We start from the raw sequence: 20,373 nt of genomic DNA, 5'->3' as shown, positions 1-20,373 counted from the left end.
TGAGACCCTCACTCACTCACTCACACCTTTCCTCCCAAAGTCAGACTCACACCCAAAAGTGAGAAACAGCCCCCATCAAACTCACCCTTTCATTTTAATATTCTCTCTCTCTCCCCTCCATACCCATAACCTATCTCGGAATCCCCAATTCCCTTTCCGGGTTATCGGGCTTCGGATCTGCCACCCATTTCACCAACACCCCCCTCTTTTCTTTCCTTGGGTTTCGCTTCGTTTTATATTCCCCCCTTCCAAACAATACCCTCTTCACAAACAAACTGAAGCACCCCAAAAGGAACAGTCTTTTTTGTATTTCCACAGTAAAGTTGAAGTCTTTACAAGTAATTTTGCATGGCCGGAAATCCCCCACCTGAAGGATTAGGAGATGATTTCTTTGAACAGATCTTGGCAGTGCAGCCTGGCTACGGTGGCGCTGTCAGCGGAGGAGAGGTTGTTGTGGGTTCCTCCTCCACTATTCCGATGATGGGCTTACAATTGGGCTCCGGTGGTCGGACTAGTAATAACATGGGAATGATGCCTTTAGGTCTCAACTTAGAACACCATGGATTCTTGAGGCAACAACAAGAAGATCATCATCATCATCTTGACAACAACAACAACAATAATAATAATAATAATAATAACACTAATGTTTCTTCATCTTCTACTAATGTAAGTTTTTTCTTTTGTTTTTGTCTATTTGGTAAAGTTTGTCATTTTGTTGTGTAGTTGGTTGGTACATTTGTCTCTTATTTTGAGGAACATTTTTCATCTAATTTTATTTTACCTTATTGATCATCTTTTTTTAGCTACTCATAATTAATGAATTCATTCATTCATTCTGAGAATATGTTATGGAGGGGTAATTTGGTCATTATGTTGGTGTGCTTTTTGCAGGAAAGAGATTCTGTGCACATGGCAAGTTTGTTTCCAACCTTTGGACAGCTACAAAACCAGGCTCTCCGTCCTCCTCCACCTCAGCTTCACCAGGTCAAAATTCCTGAAATACCCTTCTTCTTCCTGGGTTTTCTTTGGATTAGCCCAAACAAATTAATTGGTTTTAATATCTAAAAAGTTATTAAATTTGGACTTATTTGTTAAATATTCTCTAATTTGGGAGTTGAATTAATAACTAAATTTCAATTTGTGCTAAAAACAGATAGTGTCTGCCATCATTTGGACTCTTAGTTCGTTTTCTTGCAAAAAAAAAAAAAAAAGGAAATGAGTAACACGTGTATAGTGGTACACGTGGGAGATTATCGAAACGTGCGGATAGTCTCTTTCAGCAAATATAGTGGTAATCTTTGTTGGTAGAAAGTGGAGTGTTGCTACGCGCTAACATGATTGCTGTAGCACGTATGAACCACGCGCATATGTCCTTTCATGAGTTTGTGTAGGAAAAAAAGTCATACCCCATAGTCAACACACAACTCATAGTTTTTTCAACTTAAATTTGCAGGTTTCCGGCATGATTTGCTGCCATAAAACCATAAAATTAATTTGATAAATCCCTTCTTCATTGAATATTTTGTCATATTAAGTCAATGTCACTAGAAAAGTTAACTTTGAACACATCACTGGTCACTGAACTTATACGATTGTCGGTGACTCAACTTCAATTTGTCTCAAGAAAATCTAATAACTTTGAGTTTTGTTTCAATTAGTTCAATTTGACAATCTCAGTGCTTGCATCGAAATAATAACATAACATGAGTGACACGTTAAAATGAGACAACTCTAATCTCTGACCGAAACAAAACGTGACAGCCACTTATCGGTTATTTTTATGAAAAAAAAAACTAAATTGTGTTTTTTTAATAAAAATAACTAACATGTGATAGCCAAGTAACGCATACGTGGATGTCATGTGTCGTTTTGGTCAGAGATCTGAATTGACTTATGCTGACTTGTCACCCATGTCATCATTCCGATACTTTTTAAGCACCGAGATCGTCAGAGTGACCTAACGGAGATAAAACTTTTCATTGATCATTTTGAGACAACCATATATTGAGTGACCAATCGTGCATCTAACTCATTTCATTTGCGTCCGAAATTTGCATTTTTAGAAACAATTTTTTATATCTATCTATGATGTGTGATTTTAGAGAGACTTTGAAAAATACAAGTTCATACACATGAAATTAGAATGCTACTTTAATTAAATGTTCACAGTTATCTATCAAATACTTAACACGACCAAGAGTAAATGATGAGCATTTCATGTGTTCTTTAATGACTTTACTTAATTCATGTTTTCTTTTCTTTTCATTCGTTGTGCATTTCATTTGTGATTAAATTTGCCAAATTCCATTTGCAGCCATTTCATGTTCAGCCAACACCAGCAGTTTCTGCCATATCACAGCCACCCACAGTTCGTCCTAGAGTTCGAGCAAGACGAGGACAAGCCACAGATCCTCATAGTATCGCCGAGCGGGTACACTTTTATTTTGGTTTTCTTGTGATATGGTACAATAGCTAAGCTGACCACTCACTGGAGATACTTAAATTGAGTTACTAAACTAGAATGTAACTTATTGAAAATTGTTATCTCAATCTGCAAGAACAGCTTGTTTTTTTTAGCTTTTGATTACCCTATTGTGGATGCAGTTGCGCAGGGAACGAATTGCGGAGAGAATGAAGGCTTTGCAGGAATTAGTTCCAACTGCCAACAAGGTTTAGATAGTCTTCAAGCAATTAATTTTAGCTTTTTGGAGTTGCTTTCTCTGCACATTTCAAATGCAATTTAGTCTGCATTCATATCATATCATAAAGAAATGTTTAGTTTTCGAATTCTATGAGAAAATATTATAGATATGTAGTAATATAATTTTAAATGTCAATGCTGCAGACTGATAGAGCAGCCATGCTGGATGAAATTGTGGACTATGTGAAGTTTCTAAGGCTCCAAGTGAAGGTACTGCAAATTTTTAACTTCCCAACAGAATCATAATCTATCTGTTAGGAGATTGTTTTTATTCCCATATTATCTGATGTGCGGATGGTGATTGGGTGCTATCGTATAGCTTTATACTGGCTAAGTTCACAAGATAGAAATAAGCGGACTCGAACCACAGGGTAAACCACCCTCTTGGGCCCCAACTGATTCTACCGTAGAGGCCAATGATAGACAATAATTCCCTCCCTGAACACATCTTACAACTTTCATCGTACTTTGGCTCTCCAAAGAGCAACTCTTCTCTTTTTTATTAAGAGTTGAAACCGAGCAAGTTTAGCAATCAAACATCACAGCTAGGTTGGCACCCCTGACTACCATCCTTGACGGCCCCAATAGAGCAACTCTTCTCAAAATCTCATCAATCATAAGAAATAAAATAAGTTTCTTTCTTATTGCTAAGAAGCAACTGTTTCCATAAAGTTTTTCAATACGACGTTTTCGAAAGTCTTTAGTAGGTTATTGTATTGATGGCCCCTCTTGTATTGAATGATGTAGGCATAATTGAAGACCTCTAACCATATGTTAAATGAAGTAGTTAGAATGCCTGGCCTGAAAATGACACTATCTAGTGCTAGAATCTCTAAAGTTTTGTTGAAATCCATTGATTTTGACATCTACTACACCGATAGTTGTTTTGATTTCGTTACCATCGATGAACAGGTATTGAGCATGAGTAGATTGGGTGCAACCGGTGCAGTGGCTCAGCTCGTGGCAGATGTACCCCTATCATCAGTTGAGGTAGTAATTTAGACCATATATATAGTTGTTCTTTGCAAGCAAAATTTGGTAGAATGTGTTAAAGTCTTAGCTAAATGTGATTGCAGGGAGAGAGCATTGAAGGAGGAGGAGCAAATCAAGCTGCTTGGGAGAAGTGGTCAAGTGATGGCACTGAGCAACAAGTAGCTAAATTGATGGAAGAAGACGTCGGTGCCGCTATGCAATTCCTTCAGTCTAAGGCACTTTGCATCATGCCTATATCTCTTGCCTCAGCAATCTTCCGAACACACCCCTCCGACGCACCTTCCATTGTGAAGCCCGAATCAAATACTCCATCGTAAGCCTAAGCCAAGTCGTCTTACTGTAGTCTCGTATTTAGTGCAACACTAAGTTGATGTCTGATACTGATTAGAAAAGGGTCGGACTGGACGGACCGGATGATGCAACGGGTCATTGTGTTGAGTCATTTTCATGGAAATTGATGGTTATAATGGTATGGTCAAGGAAGGAAGGGAAAGGAGGCAAATATTCAAAAGAAGAAATGATGTAGTAGTAATATTAATATTAGGTGGAGAATGACCAAAATGAAAGTTGGGTGGTAGGGACATGAAAAAGGGTAATGTGTGTATTGATGTATTTGAAGAAAATTTGTATGCAACTTGAAATAGATAATTGCTAATATTACTTGCTTGTCTAATAAAGTTATGTTGGAACCTCCATGCTTTCACTCAAATAATTATTCTTATATATATTTTTTTTTTGGACATAACACTCATTTGTCTTCCAAATTAAAGCTTCAAAATCAATTAGAATCTGTTAAAATCATCAATTAGATGTGTGAAATAAGTAAAAATCATTAATTAAATTCTAATTCTAAGCAAAAATAATAAATTGAGTCATCATCGAAAATCATTCGGTCGAACAATTTTAGACTTTCTTCTCAAATCTAGCTTGACCCAATATAGAGATCATTATAGTCCATTTCAAATAGTCACGGTTTCTGATTTTAGGGTCGGATGAAAACTCATTCAGTTGAACAGTTTCAGACTCTCTTCCCAAATCTCGCCTGACCCAACATAGAGATCATTAGTCTATTTCAAAGAGTTACGGTTTCTGATTTTAGGATTGGATGAAGATTCAATTGATGATTTTTTTCTTGATTTTTTTCTTAATTTATGAACTTAATTGATAATTTTAATAGTTAACATTAAGGCCCCGTTTGTTTGGGGGAAAATATTCTGCAGGAAAATATTTTCCCAATTTTCAACTGTTTGTTTGGGCAGGAAAATAAGTCAAAGGAAAATAAGTTGCAAGTCAATGGAAAGGGAAGGAAGAAATAAGGGTAAAACATTTTTCCTAAAATATATGCGTCTAGAGAAAAATAGGAAAAACATTAAAAAATATAAAAATATAAAAATATGAAACACAAAAAAACATGAATAACGTGAAAACGTTACAAAACACGAGAATATGGATAAAAACCCCGTAAAAAAATGAAAAGGTGAACAAACATGAAAAACACAAAAACGTAAAAAAAGCAAACACTTGAAAAGACACAAAACATGAAAGCAAAAAAGTGAGAAAACACGAATTATACAAAAACGTGAAAAGTACAAAAAACACGAAAATGTGAAATAATATGAAAAACACAAAAACGCGAAAAATGCTAAAACACAAAAACATGAAAAAAACACAAAAATGTGAAGAAATACGAAAAACACAAAAACGCGAAAAACGCTAAAACACAAAAATGTGACAATAAGTGAAAAACCCGATAACCATGAAAAGACGAAAAATGCAAACAAAACACGAAACGTAAAAAATACAAAAACGTGAAAATACGAAAAACATGAAAAACACGAAATAGTAATAAAAGCGAAAAAAAGAAAACGCGAAAACACGAAAAAATGAAAAAAAAATGAAAAAAAAAATACAATAACGTTAATAACACGAGAAAACATACAAAAAATGCTAAAAACATGAAAAAACGTTTTTCGTGTTTTTAACATTTTCTTGGTTTTCCACTTTTTACCATGTTTTTAATATTTTTTTTACTTTTCGTGATTTTCGCATTTTTCCACTTTTTGTGTTTTTAACAAAATTTCACTTTTTTTTTTGTGTTTTTTCACGTTTTTAGTGGTTGGAAAATATTTTCCATTGTTGTAGCCAAACACCGTAAAATATTTTCCAGTGTTGTTTGTTGGTCCCTTATAACGTAACAAGTTAGTTCCAAGGGGGGGGATAGGAACTATTTAAAATTTTGGTACGTTAAGGCTGACTTCTTTTCTTAGTGAAAAGGATTACACAGCGCGCTGAGTGATTTTAAGACACTAGCTTAGTCAACTTGTGACTAAGTCAGCTTCTTTCCTTGAGTCAGGAGATAGCACTTGAGTCTATTCCTGAACTCGGATACTCAATGAACACAACTCAGCGTGACCTCTTTACTTAGTCAGTTTTCAAGCAAGCAAAATATATATAAGGAGTTTAAAGGTTAGAAGGATATTACTCAGCAGATTTATCCAGGTTCGGCCTCTATGCCTACGTCCTGTCCCCGGAACACGTTCCGAGCTTTTCGAATTCTCTACTGAGCTCTTTAAATGTAGAGCATCAAACCTTTTACAACTAGAAGCTGAGTATAACAAGAGTACCTTCCTCTATACCTCTACTCACTCCTATTCTACCGCTGAGTACTATAACCGAGTACTCAGCCTCTCCTTTCTATACTTCTAGAAATGATAATAAGATTGTCCTACACAACAATTGATTAGACACTTTAGATGATTGGAAATCACTCTAGACTTTTACACAATAATATGAAAATTGGTGTAAGTATTTGCTTTGCTTTTCTCACAGATTCTTCGAGTATGAATTTGGTCAGCGTAATTGCTAGTTGAAGATCTGCATCGAATGAAGCAACTGAAAGGCCTATTTATAGTTACACTTAAGGCTTCGGTAATTTCGAATTTCGAAATAACCGTTGGAGGGAAACGGCTTCATGTCGTTGTCACTCAGTACACGCTCAGTGCCGTTAGCCAATCAGATTCTTGCATCTTCTGTCTTCGGTCAGTGCTGAGCAGCTTTTAGTCAGACAGGAAGAATGTTTCGCCGTTTATGGCAAAGTCTTCCGGACAGCTTTCTGTGTCTTCTGAACTTTACCCAAAGTAGAAATACTTTGTCTTGAAGTTGTTCCTGCTCAGCTGCTGTCTTGTACTCTTTGTCGTCCAACTCAGCAGCTTCGTTCCGAAGTAGATAAAGAAAGTCTTCCAGATCCTTCTTCATGCTGAGCTGCATTTTGTCCACAACGACAGCGTTTTGTTCACACGGGCCGAGTGGTCTTGATCTGTTTTGACTTGGGCTTTTGACTTTCTTTTGGGCCTTTAGCCTTTTAATATTTGTGTCTTATAAACAAGTACCTTAACATTGAACAAACACATTAGTGTAATAAATCAAAGCATTTAAACTTAGTGTGTTTAGAATATTTTTAATCATATACTTAAATAATTTTGTCAAATCAAAATGATGTGGAAAGATGTTTCAACAAACTCCCCCATTTTGATGTTGGCAAAACTATTCAGTGAAGAACTCAGTGTTGAGCTCCCCCATGACAGTTGACATTATATTACTTAACAAACTCCCCCGTAAGGGTTGAGCTACTGACTTAATTTTACTCTAAACATTTTAAGGTTTAATCGAGTAGGTCCTAGGTCAGTTTTCAGATAAAGGTCAGCTCATGGAACATATTCTATTAACTCAGTTTTAAGCGGAAGATTTAACTATCAGAGAGCGCTGAGTATATTGTTGTTCAATGAGTCTTATAAGACAATGTTAACATTTGATCCACACAGCATACAATCAACAAACATTATAAATGATAACCATAGTTGATGTATTAGAAGATGCAAAACATAGTATTAATTTAACGTCGGCAGCATATAAAAGCAAAAATACTTAAGAATTAGAAACTAGCTATCCAAAAGCTATTTCTTCTTATGGGTTGCTTTGCCCTTTCCCTTTTGCTGACTACTTCCAGCTGCCTCAGGCTGAGTTCTTCCAGCTTGTTCTTTCTCCCCCGTTTTGTCAGCATCGGGAGGAGGAGGAGGCTTGAAAGAGTTGGTTAGAGCAGCTTCAGATATGCGAGCTGAGAAATCCTTCAGCTTGCCGGTGCTTTCATTTATGCCATCGAAGACAGCAACACCATCATCCAAGACTTCTTGAGGCACACCAATTTCAGCTGCACTAAGCATGCTCAGTACGTATGCTTAAGATTTACCCACCCAAGTGATTGTATCAGTCAGCGCAGCATAGGCTTGATGAAACATCTTTAGCAAGGATGAGTCATAGTACTGACGCTGAATGTTTGAGTGCCATACATGGGTGAAGGTTTTGTGTGTGTACTGGAGAATCTCATTTTGCTTCATCTGGTCAGTGTCCATCTCTGCATTGTTTAGATTTAGTAGACGAACAGCTTCGCCAATCTGCTCTACTGAGCATTGAGAGTAAGAAGAAAGCTGATGATTTGTCTTTTCTTGCTCAGTCTTGAGCTGGGTGAATAGTTGCTGAACTTCGGCAGAAGTTGCATACCCTGAATTCGCAGCTGACAGGGTTTGGAATTGTCCCTGAAGGGAGTTGAGATGATAAACCATGGTCAGCTAGAGTTCAGCCAGCTTCGTTATGGACTCCTGCTTTGGTTGTTGAGCTTGGATAGAGGTCATTATACTCAGCAGGTCTTTTAGACCTCGAACCTCGTTGAGAAGTTGAGTGACTGGTGAGAGCTGAGTGGACTCAACATCAGCAGACCCAGCAACAGCTTCTGAAGTCTGATGAAGATCTTGGATCAAGGCCTGAGCCGAATTAATGATCCTTCTACCAGACTCAGTGGCAGTAAGATAGTTGTATGATCCTTCATTAGGTTGCCCAGTTGCCGGAGTATGACCAGTTGGTGGAGGAGTTAGGTGCAAGTCAGCATTTGAAGCGCCAGCGAGGTCAGTGACTGGGCTTGGTGTTTCAATCTGCACTTGTTCTGTTGGTTTGGGAAGTGATTGAACAGCAGCATTGATTATAGGTTCAGAGTCAGGCTGAAGCTGACTTGCTATTGAAGGTGGGATAGGTTCAGTGCTGCCTGGAGCAGGAGTTTCCTTAGTCGGCAGAGGGCTAGGTTTAGCAGCTTCATCGAGAGCTTGCTCGGTGTTGGTTAGTTTTTCAGGAGCATTTAGGTTGGCTTGTTCCTATGGAAGAGAAACATAGGCGTGCTTTTGAGTTTGCTCTGTCAGAGAAGTAGAAGGTTTTCTAAAGAACTTCAGCTTGATGTTCGATGGATCGTTGGTCGGTCTTTGCTGAGGTAAATCATCCATGAAGTCAAGCACTGTGGTTGAATGTGCCTTGACAACTCTTCTTCTTCATCCCTGGGTCCTTTGAGGAGTGGGATCAGCGTGAGTTGACCCAATTGAATGAGATGGAGAAGGTTCTCCCTGATCAGCATCATGCTGTTCTGTTTGCTCAGCTTCTTCTTCTGCAGTCAACACATTGTTGGTTGGCTCAGCATCTTCTTCACTTGCTGTCTCCTCAGTGTCATCCTGACCACTCTCTTCTTCTTGTTGTTCTTGCTCATCATCCTGCTCTTCTTCATCTAACTCTTCTTCGAGTTGTTCAATGAACTGATCATCCAGTTCCACTACATCGTTCTGTTGCTCAGCGTCAATGCCTTGACTCTGGGCATAATGAGAGTTGGAGGGTAGGAAGAAGTCAGTAGGTACAACATCAATTGGTCTTAACTCCGAAGAGTTCTTCTTTTTCTTTCTCAGTGATTCCTCATCAGCGTCCACACTTTCTTCTACCTCAGGCTCATCTTGCCTAGGTCTTTTCTCAGCTGACTTGGGCTCAGCTTGACCTTTCTGAGGCTGAGCAGTTGTTCCTTTGGATACAATCTTCAGTTTCTTTGGAGGAGGAACAACTTCCTTAGAAGTGCTTTGCACAGCTTTCCTCTTCCTGGTAGCAGGGGCCTTAGTTCTTCTGCCTTTCTTGACCACTGTTCCCTCAGTGTTCTGATCAGCAGCACCTTTTGCTTTCTTGGGAGCAATTGGCTGATCAAACTTTAAGGCAAACAGAGTAGCAGCAGTTATCTCTGATCCTTGGGCCTTGGTTTCCTCCGATAGGTCCACTCGGTGGTCCAGGAGGATTTTGGTGATGAGTGAGCCCAGCCTTAGAGTTCCAGTGCTCCTTTGAAAGCCGACGATTAAAAATACTGGCATGTTGATGGGCTTGTAGGTCAGCATATGCCATATGAAGCATTGCTCAAAGTTTGTTGCTGAGCTGGTGCAATTTATCTTTGGGAAGATATAATTGGTCAGCAGGTAGTGTGCCATCTTTTGGTGTCGGCCCATTGAAGAGTTGGAGATTTCTCCAGCATGGCCAGAAGGTTTGCAGAACGTAGTGGAGTACCCAGTTTCGTCTTGATCTCCAGATTTCCTAAGAATGGCTCCTTCATTCTTAAGTTTCAGAAGGCTGGCTAAGTAAGTGGGATTGATGAAGATGGTTTTGTCCTTCACCTTGGTGACCAAATAGTCTTGGTTGTCATCAGTGACACGCAGGTTGTGGTAGAATTCCCTTACCAAGTCAGGATAGGTAGGGTAATTTATTGAGAACAGCTCGGTCCATTCATTCTTTGAGATCCACTCACAGAATGGTTGCTCAGTTTCCACAAATCCTTTCGAGAACCACCTTGAGAGGTCAATCTTGTATTCCCTGACGTTCTCATAGACCTTGGTGTATGTTCGTTCTTTAGGTTTCTTTCCCTTTGAGGAGGTGCCTTGGTCAGTTTAGGTTTTCTTGCCCGGTGTGGTGGCTTTAGTTTGGTCATGCTGTGTAGAAGGCTTGGGGTTTGCATCGGAGGGGTTCTGGGTGTGACCGGCACCAGAGATGTTTAGTGAAATCTTAGTCATGTTTGCAGAGAAGTTTAGGAAGATTTGTAGTTTGAGAGAAAGAGTATGAATGCCAGAAGAATTCGTAAGCGTAAGGAAATAAAAATGGGGATTTGCCCACTATTTATAGAGGTGAGAGGTGGATCTTATCGAATCCATGTGTCAGTTTGTCCTTGGGATATTCAACCGACAAGGATCCTGGCATTTATGACACATTCGGTGCATACGTCATCCTAGGTGGCTATTCACGTGCCTTAGCATTAAGTGCAACGGATATTTCACTTAGTGTTAGAATTCTAATCGTTCTAAATTCTAAGTAGTCAGTTTTACGTAATCGGATGATTTAAGTGATTGGTTGCTCAGTTTGAGATAACCACTCAGTGTGCATACTTACTCAGCATGTGATATTCATTCATTTAGCATTAAACACTTAGTATGACAATCAACTCAGCATGTATATATCACACATAATACTTGGGAATTTATGAAAGAGGATTAAACATACCAATGGCTTCTCTAAGTATGTTGAATTGCTCACGTGCTAGTGGCTTAGTGAAGATGTCAGCGAGTTGTTCATCTGTTGGAACATAGGTCAGCTTGATCTCCCCTTTGAGTACATGGTCTCTGATGAAATGATGTCTTATGCTGACATGTTTCATCCTGCTGTGTTAGATTGGGTTCTTTGATAGGTCGATGGCACTTTTGTTGTCACATTTGACTTCAATTGTTTTAGTCTGAACACCATAATCCTCTAGTTGTTGCTTAATCCAAAGGACTTGAGCAACACAGCTTCCAGCAGCAATATACTCAGCTTCAGTGGTTGACAAGGCTACTAACGCCTGCTTCTTGCTGAACCAGGACACAAGACAGCTCCTAAGGAAGTGGCATCCTCCTGAGGTGCTTTTTCGCTCAAGCTTGTCTCGTTCGTAGTCAGCGTCAGTGTATCCAAGAAGTGTGAAATCTGAAGTGTTGGGATACCATAAACCTGCATTCACTGAGCCTTGCAAATATCTAAGGATTCTTTTTACAGCTATGTAATGAGATTCCTTAGGGTTAGATTGATATCTAGCACAGTAACATACTGAGAATTGAATGTCCGGTCTACTTGCTGTTAAGTAAAGTAGAGAGCCTATCATACCTCGATACAATCTGCTGTCTACTGACTTACCATTCTCATTAGCGCAGAGGACAGTGTCAGTGCCCATTGGAGTAGATATTGGCTTACAATTTTCAAGTTCATATTTCTTCAATATCTCATTTGCGTACTTAGTTTGACTTATGAAGATGTCGTTTTTCCCTTGTTTGATTTGAAGTCCAAGGAAGAAGTTGAGTTCTCCCATCATTGACATTTCAAACTCAGTTTGCATCTGCTTGCTAAATTCCTTGCACATTGACTCGTTAGTGGCACCAAAAATAATGTCATCCACATAAATCTGAGCTAGCAGGGTATCTTTACCCTTCCTCTTAATGAATAAAGTTGTATCAGCTTTGCCTCTGACGTAATTTCTAGTCAGCAGGAAACTGGTCAGCCTCTCATACCAAGCACGTGGTGCTTGCTTGAGGCCGTACAGAGTCTTTTTGAGTTTATAAACATGGTTTGGGAACTTAGGATCCTTAAACCCTGGAGGCTGATTAACATAGACTTCCTCGTTTATAACTCCATTAAGAAATGCACTCTTAACATCCATTTGAAATAATTTAAAGTTCATATAAGATGCATATGCACATAAAATTCTAATAGCCTCTAGCCTTGCCACTGGGGCAAAGGTCTCACCATAGTCAATACCTTCTTGCTGACTGTAGCCCTGAGCTACAAGTCTTGCTTTGTTTCTGACCATGTTCCCTTGTTCATCCAGCTTGTTGCGGAAGACCCATCTTGTTCCTATGGTCTTCTGGCTTCTTGGTTTTGGCACTAGATCCCATACTTCGTTTCGTCTGAACTGATCAAGTTCTTCTTGCATTGCATTCATCCAGAATTCGTCATACTCAGCTTCAGCGAAATTCTTTGGCTCATGGATTGAGACGAATGCTACGTTGATGAGGTATCTCCTTGGTTGATTTCTCGTCATCAGGGTATTCTCAGCGACATCAAGAATGGCACTTTCTGAGTGGCCTTTTGGTATTCTAATCTCCTTTGGTAGATTGATGTCTTGCGCTGGCTGTGTTTCAATAATTTCTGCAGATGTAGACTGGTCAGTGAAAACAATTTGAGGTTCACTTTTACCTTTGGTCAGCCCTTGAGGAAATGACTCAGCGGCTGTTTCTTGATCAGCGGGGGCTGAGTGTGGATCATCCTCGGTCAGCGGCTGGTATCTACCTACAGGGTTAGTTTCGTCGAACTCTACATATACTGACTCTTCTAAAACTTGAGTTCGTTTATTGAAAACTCTGAATGCTTTGCTGTTTGTTGAGTAGCCTAAAAAGATAGCTTCATCAGCTTTTGAGTCAAACTTAGCTAGGCTATCTTTGGTATTCAATATAAAACATTTACAGCCAAAGGCACGAAAGTATCCAATATTGGGCTTTCGTCCTTTCCAAAGTTCGTAGGGGGTTTTCTTTAGTATAGGTCTAACAAGAGCCCTATTAAGAATATAGCACGCTATGTTAACAGCTTCTCCCCAAAAGTACTTTGGAAGCCTATGCTCACTCAGCATTGTCCTGGCTATTTCAACCAAAGTTCTGTTCTTCCTTTCAACAACCCCATTTTGTTGAGGCGTTCTAGGAGCAGAAAAATTATGGTCAATGTCGTTGGTTTCACAGAATTCAACAAACTGTTGGTTCTTGAATTCTCCACCATTATCACTTCGGATGTGAGCCAATCTTAGGTCTTTATCATTTTCAAGTTTTCTTACCAAATTTGAAAATGTCTCAAAGGTCTCATCCTTGCTACTCAGCAAGATGATCCAAGTGTATCGAGAAAAGTCATCTACAATGACCAAGGAAAATCTTCTTCCACCCAGACTCAGCGGCTGGACTGGACCGAAGAGATCCAAGTGTAGTAACTCTAATGGACGCTTAGTTGAGACAATGTTTTTACTATGAAAAGATTGTTTGGTTTGTTTTCCAGCTTGGCAAGCGTGGCATAGTTGATCTTTTTCAAATTTAAGTTCTGGCAGACCCTCAACCAATTGCTTTCTTGCTAATTTGGCCAGGAGGTCCATGCTTACATGACCAAGTCTCCTGTGCCATAGCCAGAAATTTTCTTCCTTTGACACTAAGCATACAGTTTTTGAAAACTTCTTTTCTAAGTCCAGCATGAAGACATTATCAATACGAGGGGCAGCTAAAATTAACTCATTTGTTTTACACTCGAATATTTTACATCTAGTGTCATCAAATATAACTTTTCTCCCATTGTCACATAGCTGAGCTACGCTGAGTAAGTTATATTTGAGTCCACTGACTAGGGAGACAGACTCAATAGTAGGATTACCACCAACGGTTCCTGACCCTACTATCTTACCCTTTTTGTTGTCTCCAAAACTTATGCTTCCTCCTCGTTTATGCTCAAACGTGATGAACTGAGTTTCATCACCAGTCATATGCCTCGAGCATGCGCTGTCAATGTACCACATCTTTGACTTCTCAGCACACCTCAGGCTTACCTGCAATATAGCTAGTTGCTTTTAAGTACCCAATTCTTTTTGGGTCCTTGCTTGTTAGGTTCAACAGGTAAAGCATCATATTTTATTTTATGACGACATACTTGGACAATATGTCCATTCTTTCCACAGAAGTCACAGCTGACCTTCCGTTTAGGATGTCTCACTGACTGGTCAGCACCCTAGTGCTGAGCGTGCCAGCACACCTTTGTGGTGTGTCCTTTCTTCCCACAGAAGTCACACTGGACATTCCGCTGAGGATTCCATCTTTGCTGACTAGTACTTCGGTACTCAGTGTTCAGAGGTTTATTTCTTTTATTCGGAACCTTAAGTTGGTTCTGAATTGATGTGACGTCCTTCCTCAGTTTCTTAGAATCTGATTGGACCTCAGAGGCAAACTTTTGCATAATTCCTATGTTGCTATGCAAATCTGAGTTGTCCTGAAGAAGATATCGAATGTCACTCAGTTTGACCTCCTCAACCTCGCCACATCACCTGCTGAGTGCTCTAACCTTTTTATTACACTTTTTGACAAGTGTGTAGAGGTCACTCAGGGCATTAACCATTTCATTTCTGAGCAGGGGTAGTGATATTACCTCAGTTGAGTGTTCCTCATCGTCAGATGCAGTGGAGGGGTCAGCATGCTCAGAAACACATGGCTCAGCAAGTTCGTCAGCCATGAAACAAATCTTTGCTGACTCAGTGGCATCAGCTTCAGATGATGATGAATCATCACTATCACTCCAGGTTGCCACCATTGCCTTCTTGCCATTCTTCCTTTCTTTCCTCAGCGAGGGACAGCTTGACTTGATATGGCCGGTTTGATGACATGCAAAGCATGTAATGGGCTTTGAGCTTTCCTTCTTGTACTTGTTGTCGCTGGAGTCAGTTTTGTACTTATCAAACTTCTTGTAAGGCTTCTTGGAATATTTGTCATTCTTTTTGAACAGCCTTTTCATCTTTCTGGTAAACATAGCCATCTCTTCATCGTCTGTTGAGCTCCCATCAGTGGAGTCAGCTTTCATGACAAGAGACTTTTGCTTTTTGTCTTCAGACTTTTCCTTCACCTCGAAATTCTTCATTGAGATCTCATGGGTCAGCAGTGAGCCAATGAGTTCATTATACTTATAGGTGGTTAAGTCTTGAGCTTCCTCAACAACGGTCTTCTTCGCTTGCCAGCTTTTAGGAAGACTTCTAAGAATCTTCTTGACTTGTTCTTCCTCAGTGAAGATCTTCCCAAGTCTCTTGAGCTCGTTGATGATGTTTGTGAATCTTGCATTCATGTCTGAGATCCCTTCATCATCGTTCATTTCGAACAGCTCGTACAATCTCATATGCTGGTTCACCTTGGATTCTTTCACCTTGTTGGTTCCTTCGTAGGTGACCTCCAGCTTTTTCCAGATCTCCTGCGCTGACTCACAACCTGAAATCTTGTTGTATTCTGCAGCATCTAGCGCACAGTGAAGCATGTTTATAGCCGAAGCATGGTTTTGTAGCTTCTTGAGATCATCCTCTGTCCATCTAGTCTTAGCTTTGACAACCGTTTGGCCATCAATGGTTTCAACAGGAACAAATGGGCCTTGGACTATAGATAGCCATGCACTCATATTTGTTGCCTGAATGAAATTTTTCATCCCATTCTTCCAGAAGGTATAGTTAGACCCGAAGAATAGGGGAGGCCGAGTAATGGACAGACCCTCAGGTAAAATCTGAGTTGTCAGATTTCCTGTGAGAAACCGAGTGCTGTTTTCATCCATAGTGGGGATCATCTCAAGGAAGTTAAACCTTGCACAGTGAGCTTTTAGGCTCTGATACCACTTGTTGGTCCCTTATAACGTAACAAGTTAGCTCCAGGGGGGGGGGGGGGATAGGAACTATTTAAAATTTTGGTACGTTAAGGCTGACTTCTTTTCTTAGTGAAAAGGATTAGACAGCGCGATGAGTGATTTTAAGACACTAGCTTAGTCAACTTGTGACTAAGTCAGCTTCTTTCCTTGAGTCAGGAGATAGCACTTGAGTCTATTCCTGAACTCGGATACTCAATGAACACAACTCAGCGTGACCTCTTTACTTAGTCAGTTTTCAAGCAAGCAAAATATATATAAGGAGTTTAAAGGTTAGAAGGATATTACTCAGCAGATTCATCCAGGTTCGGCCTCTATGCCTACGTCCTGTCCCCGGAACACGTTCCGAGCTTTCGAATTCTCTACTGAGCTCTTTAAATGTAGAGCATCAAACCTTTTACAACTAGAAGCTGAGTATAACAAGAGTACCTTCCTCTATACCTCTACTCACTCATATTCTACCGCTGAGTACTATAACCGAGTACTCAGCCTCTCCTTTCTATACTTCTAGAAATGATAATAAGATTGTCCTACACAACAATTGATTAGACACTTTAGATGATTGGAAATCACTCTAGACTTTTACACAATAATATGAAAATTGGTGTAAGTATTTGCTTTGCTTTTCTCACAGATTCTTCGAGTATGAATTTGGTCAGCGTAATTGCTAGTTGAAGATCTGCATCGAATGAAGCAACTGAAAGGCCTATTTATAGTTACACTTGAGGCTTCGGTAATTTCGAATTTCGAAATAACCGTTGGAGGGAAACGGCTTCATGTCGTTGTCACTCAGTACACGCTCAGTGCCGTTAGCCAATCAGATTCTTGCATCTTCTGTCTTCGGTCAGTGCTGAGCAGCTTTTAGTCAGACAGGAAGAATGTTTCGCCGTTTATGGCAAAGTCTTCCGGACAGCTTTCTGTGTCTTCTGAACTTTACCCAAAGTAGAAATACTTTGTCTTGAAGTTGTTCCTGCTCAGCTGCTGTCTTGTACTCTTTGTCGTCCAACTCAGCAGCTTCGTTCCGAAGTAGATAAAGAAAGTCTTCCAGATCCTTCTTCATGCTGAGCTGCATTTTGTCCACAACGACAGCGTTTTGTTCACACGGGCCGAGTGGTCTTGATCTGTTTTGACTTGGGCTTTTGATGACCAGGATATGGTGATATTCAAAGTTGGGAAATCGACTTTCTTTTGGGCTTTTAGCCTTTTAATATTTGTGTCTTATAAACAAGTAACTTTGTCAAATCAAAATCATGTGGAAAGGTGTTTCAACATTGTTGTCAAACACAGAAAAATATTTTATTTTCCTGCACAATATTTTCCATGCATAAAATTTTCCAGAACACAATATTTTTCCCCAAACAAACGGGGCCTAACTTTGATATTTAGTTTAGGATAAAAATGTGTTATGTTTTTTTTTTTTTGGTTTAAGACATTCATATGAATGAGATTTCTTAATTTGTAAAGTCAAAATTTTCTATTAAAAATGTCAAAATTCATATGCATAATAAACATTTAGCGGTATGGAATCTCATCTCAGAACTTAGTTTGGTGGCCTTCAACGCCTGCTTTTTTCCGGCCTTTCATTTTTTATGACCTTTGTAACTTTTCACATTTTCGTTCCTTTTTTTTTTTTTTTTTTAAATTTGCGCAATGCGCTTACATTAAAGAAGAAAGAAAAATCCCCACCAGACCCGGATGTGATTCGAACCCATGACCTCCCAAGGCATAGGTAAGCTCTCAACCACTAGGCTAAGAGCTTCACCACCACATTTTCGTTCCTTTTAATTCTCCTCCTCCTCTTCTCTCTTTCTCTCTCTCTCCTTTTTAATATATTCGAGTTTGTAGTTGCAGTTCCCAGGAGTACCAACCTAGTTCGGATGCCTAGGTACTGTGGCAACTCAGTCCCAACTTTCATCTAAAAAAATATACATAATAAACATTCAAAAGAAAATTTTAATTATTTTTCTACCTCATTTGTAACAGATCCATTAAAGTCATTAAATTAGTAAATTTGTATCAATAAAATTAATATGGCCAGATCCAAAAATCTAAAACTACTGAAAATGCCATATAAATAACATTTTATGATATATCTTGCAATTGTCATCATGTGATAATTAAAAAAATTGAATCAATTTAGAATATAGGTTAAGATATTCACAAAATTCATTTAATTGTGTCACGTGGTCACCCTGTGATTGGCACGTGCTAGACATATAGTGTTATTGATATACCACTTATGTCATTTTTCTAAAGATCTGACTATAGTAATTTTATTGACTTAAATTTGTCAGATTAGTGATTTTATTGGTAAAAGAATTATTGACCATGGAAACTTTTTACTCCATTTGTGCTCTTTTTTATTATCGAGATTTTCTATTATACACTACCAGGAGCAATACATCCAACCAATTAAAAAAGGTATATATATCACTTCATGGAAGTTGATTGGTATTAAAAAGTAAATATATGCAAGTGACATTAATTAATAAATCAAATGTATTGTTCCAACCAATGTTATCAGATTCAGATCAAACCGGTTGGTTGGACCGGTCAAACCGAAAACCAGTTAGATATCCAGTCCGAATCTCTCCAGTTTGTTGAACCCTCAACAAATCGGAGAAACCTAGGATTGAACCGGAATCTAACTATAAATCCAGTTTTTATGTCCGGTTCGATTTTGATAATATTAGTTCCGATGTATAGTAAAGATTTTATATTAAATAATAATAATATAATAAAAAAATTTGTTTTTTTATTAACTGTTTGTAAAAGTTGATCTTTATATATAGAAGAAATTTAAGTTTTTGTCAACTTTTAAACCAGATCAACAATGGAAAAACATAATAATTACTTTTGGTTGAAATTTTGGGGAATGGGTGGAAGCTGATATCTATTTGGTCTCCCATTAAAGCTTATATATTTGAGTATTGCAAGCCCATTAGTCCACCACTAGTCCTTATTAAGTTATTAGGGTCTAATGGCATCCTATATATTTGGAGAATCTAAGAGCAGCAGCCATTAGGTTTGGATTGAAGTCCTTAAATACGACAAATTATTAGAAATATCTGGTTCTCCATGTCAAATGGAGGACTTCCCATACGTACTTTGACACGTGTAATAATGAGGACATCCCTCATGAAGCAACGATCCCACAGCCAATAGACGAGGATCGTGGAGAGCCACCCAAGGAGGAAGAGGACCGCGACAACCAGCAGAACACGCAGAGCGTGTCTTCCAGCACGCGAGACGTGAAGGGGTCGAAATTCGGAGGAAAGTCTAGGAGGTCACCTATGCGGGGCGTGAATTGGACTCTTAAAGCAAACGAGTTCCAAGAGGTCAAGGACGCGGGGTGTGCCATACAGAACGCAGGGCGTGAAGATCCCCAGCCAGCGTCTCCAAGATCAGAAGCTCATTCACACGGGGCGTGAGAAAGATCACGCGGAGCGTGCCTGGGCCGAGGAATACTTCCTCCCCAAGTTCCTGGGGCTAGGAACAACCTCTACCACCCTTTATTTAATGTTTTGCCACCAACCCTTATTTACTGAACTACAACTCATCTTTACTACCCCTATTTTACCCCTATTAGTTAGGTAATGTTGGAAACCCTAGTTAAGGGCTTTTAGTCTTTTTCCTCTAAATTAGAAGGAGTATAAAGTCTCCCTATTTTGTAATGTTTAAAAAACTTTTGATGAATTAAAACTAGAGCCTCCATTGGAACTTTGGATTTCTATCCTTGGGTTCATTCAACCTTCTAGCTAGAGAAGATTTGTATTCTTTGTGAGTTTAAGATTAAAACTCTCAATCCGACTTCAATCTATATCAGTTGGTATCAGAGCCGAGTCGTTTTCCTTCCCGAAGACTTCTCGGAAATGGTTCAACTGAAACGGAAGCATGTTGGTATTTAGGAAATGAATTTCAAAAAAATTCCCTAAACAAACAATCAGTGTGATCCAATCATTCTGATTAAACAGTCAAATATCCGATGTTTGACACCAAATCGTTAACCAAGATCATTAAGTTCTTCAATAATCAAATTGATATTTATACTACAGGATTGGAAAAATACCTCTTGTAGATTCCAATCGGGTATTTAAACTTCTCTAGTCCACTAAATCGATTAGATCAAGCCTCGAAGAAATTGATTAATCTTGCTCAAAGTTAATCCAACCCACAAAAACAATCAAAACCATTTTGATTGTATATATATAACTTTTGTCAAATGTTATCTGTTGATAACATTAGAAAAATTATATATATATATATATATATATATATATATATATATATATATATATATATATATATATATATATATATATATGAATGTGAATGAT

At 38.9% G+C, this 20,373-nt stretch overlaps 1 protein-coding gene across 1 annotated transcript; it reads left to right on the top strand.

The window, feature by feature from the left end:
* On the top strand, window positions 1–4,390 carry LOC136206995 (transcription factor UNE12-like). Its single transcript, XM_065998232.1, has 7 exons — window positions 1–669; window positions 895–987; window positions 2,318–2,434; window positions 2,608–2,673; window positions 2,849–2,914; window positions 3,617–3,694; window positions 3,781–4,390. Exons 1-7 carry the CDS (start codon window positions 349–351, stop codon window positions 4,012–4,014), a joined length of 975 nt encoding a protein of 324 aa, XP_065854304.1. The 5' UTR covers window positions 1–348; the 3' UTR covers window positions 4,015–4,390.
* The last annotated feature ends 15,983 nt before the right edge of the window (window positions 4,391–20,373 follow it).

This window comes from Euphorbia lathyris, chromosome 9, assembly GCF_963576675.1.
Source record: "Euphorbia lathyris chromosome 9, ddEupLath1.1, whole genome shotgun sequence".
NCBI lineage: Eukaryota > Viridiplantae > Streptophyta > Magnoliopsida > Malpighiales > Euphorbiaceae > Euphorbia > Euphorbia lathyris.
This window is presented reverse-complemented; position numbering and strand designations above follow the sequence as displayed.

Coding starts and splice junctions, on each gene's coding strand:
- LOC136206995 (XM_065998232.1), top strand. CDS start 349: ATGGCCGGAAATCCCCCACCTGAAGGATTAGGAGATGATTTCTTTGAA. Junction 670..894: donor TTTCTTCATCTTCTACTAAT/GTAAGTTTTTTC, acceptor TGCTTTTTGCAG/GAAAGAGATTCTGTGCACAT. Junction 2,915..3,616: donor TTCTAAGGCTCCAAGTGAAG/GTACTGCAAATT, acceptor ATCGATGAACAG/GTATTGAGCATGAGTAGATT.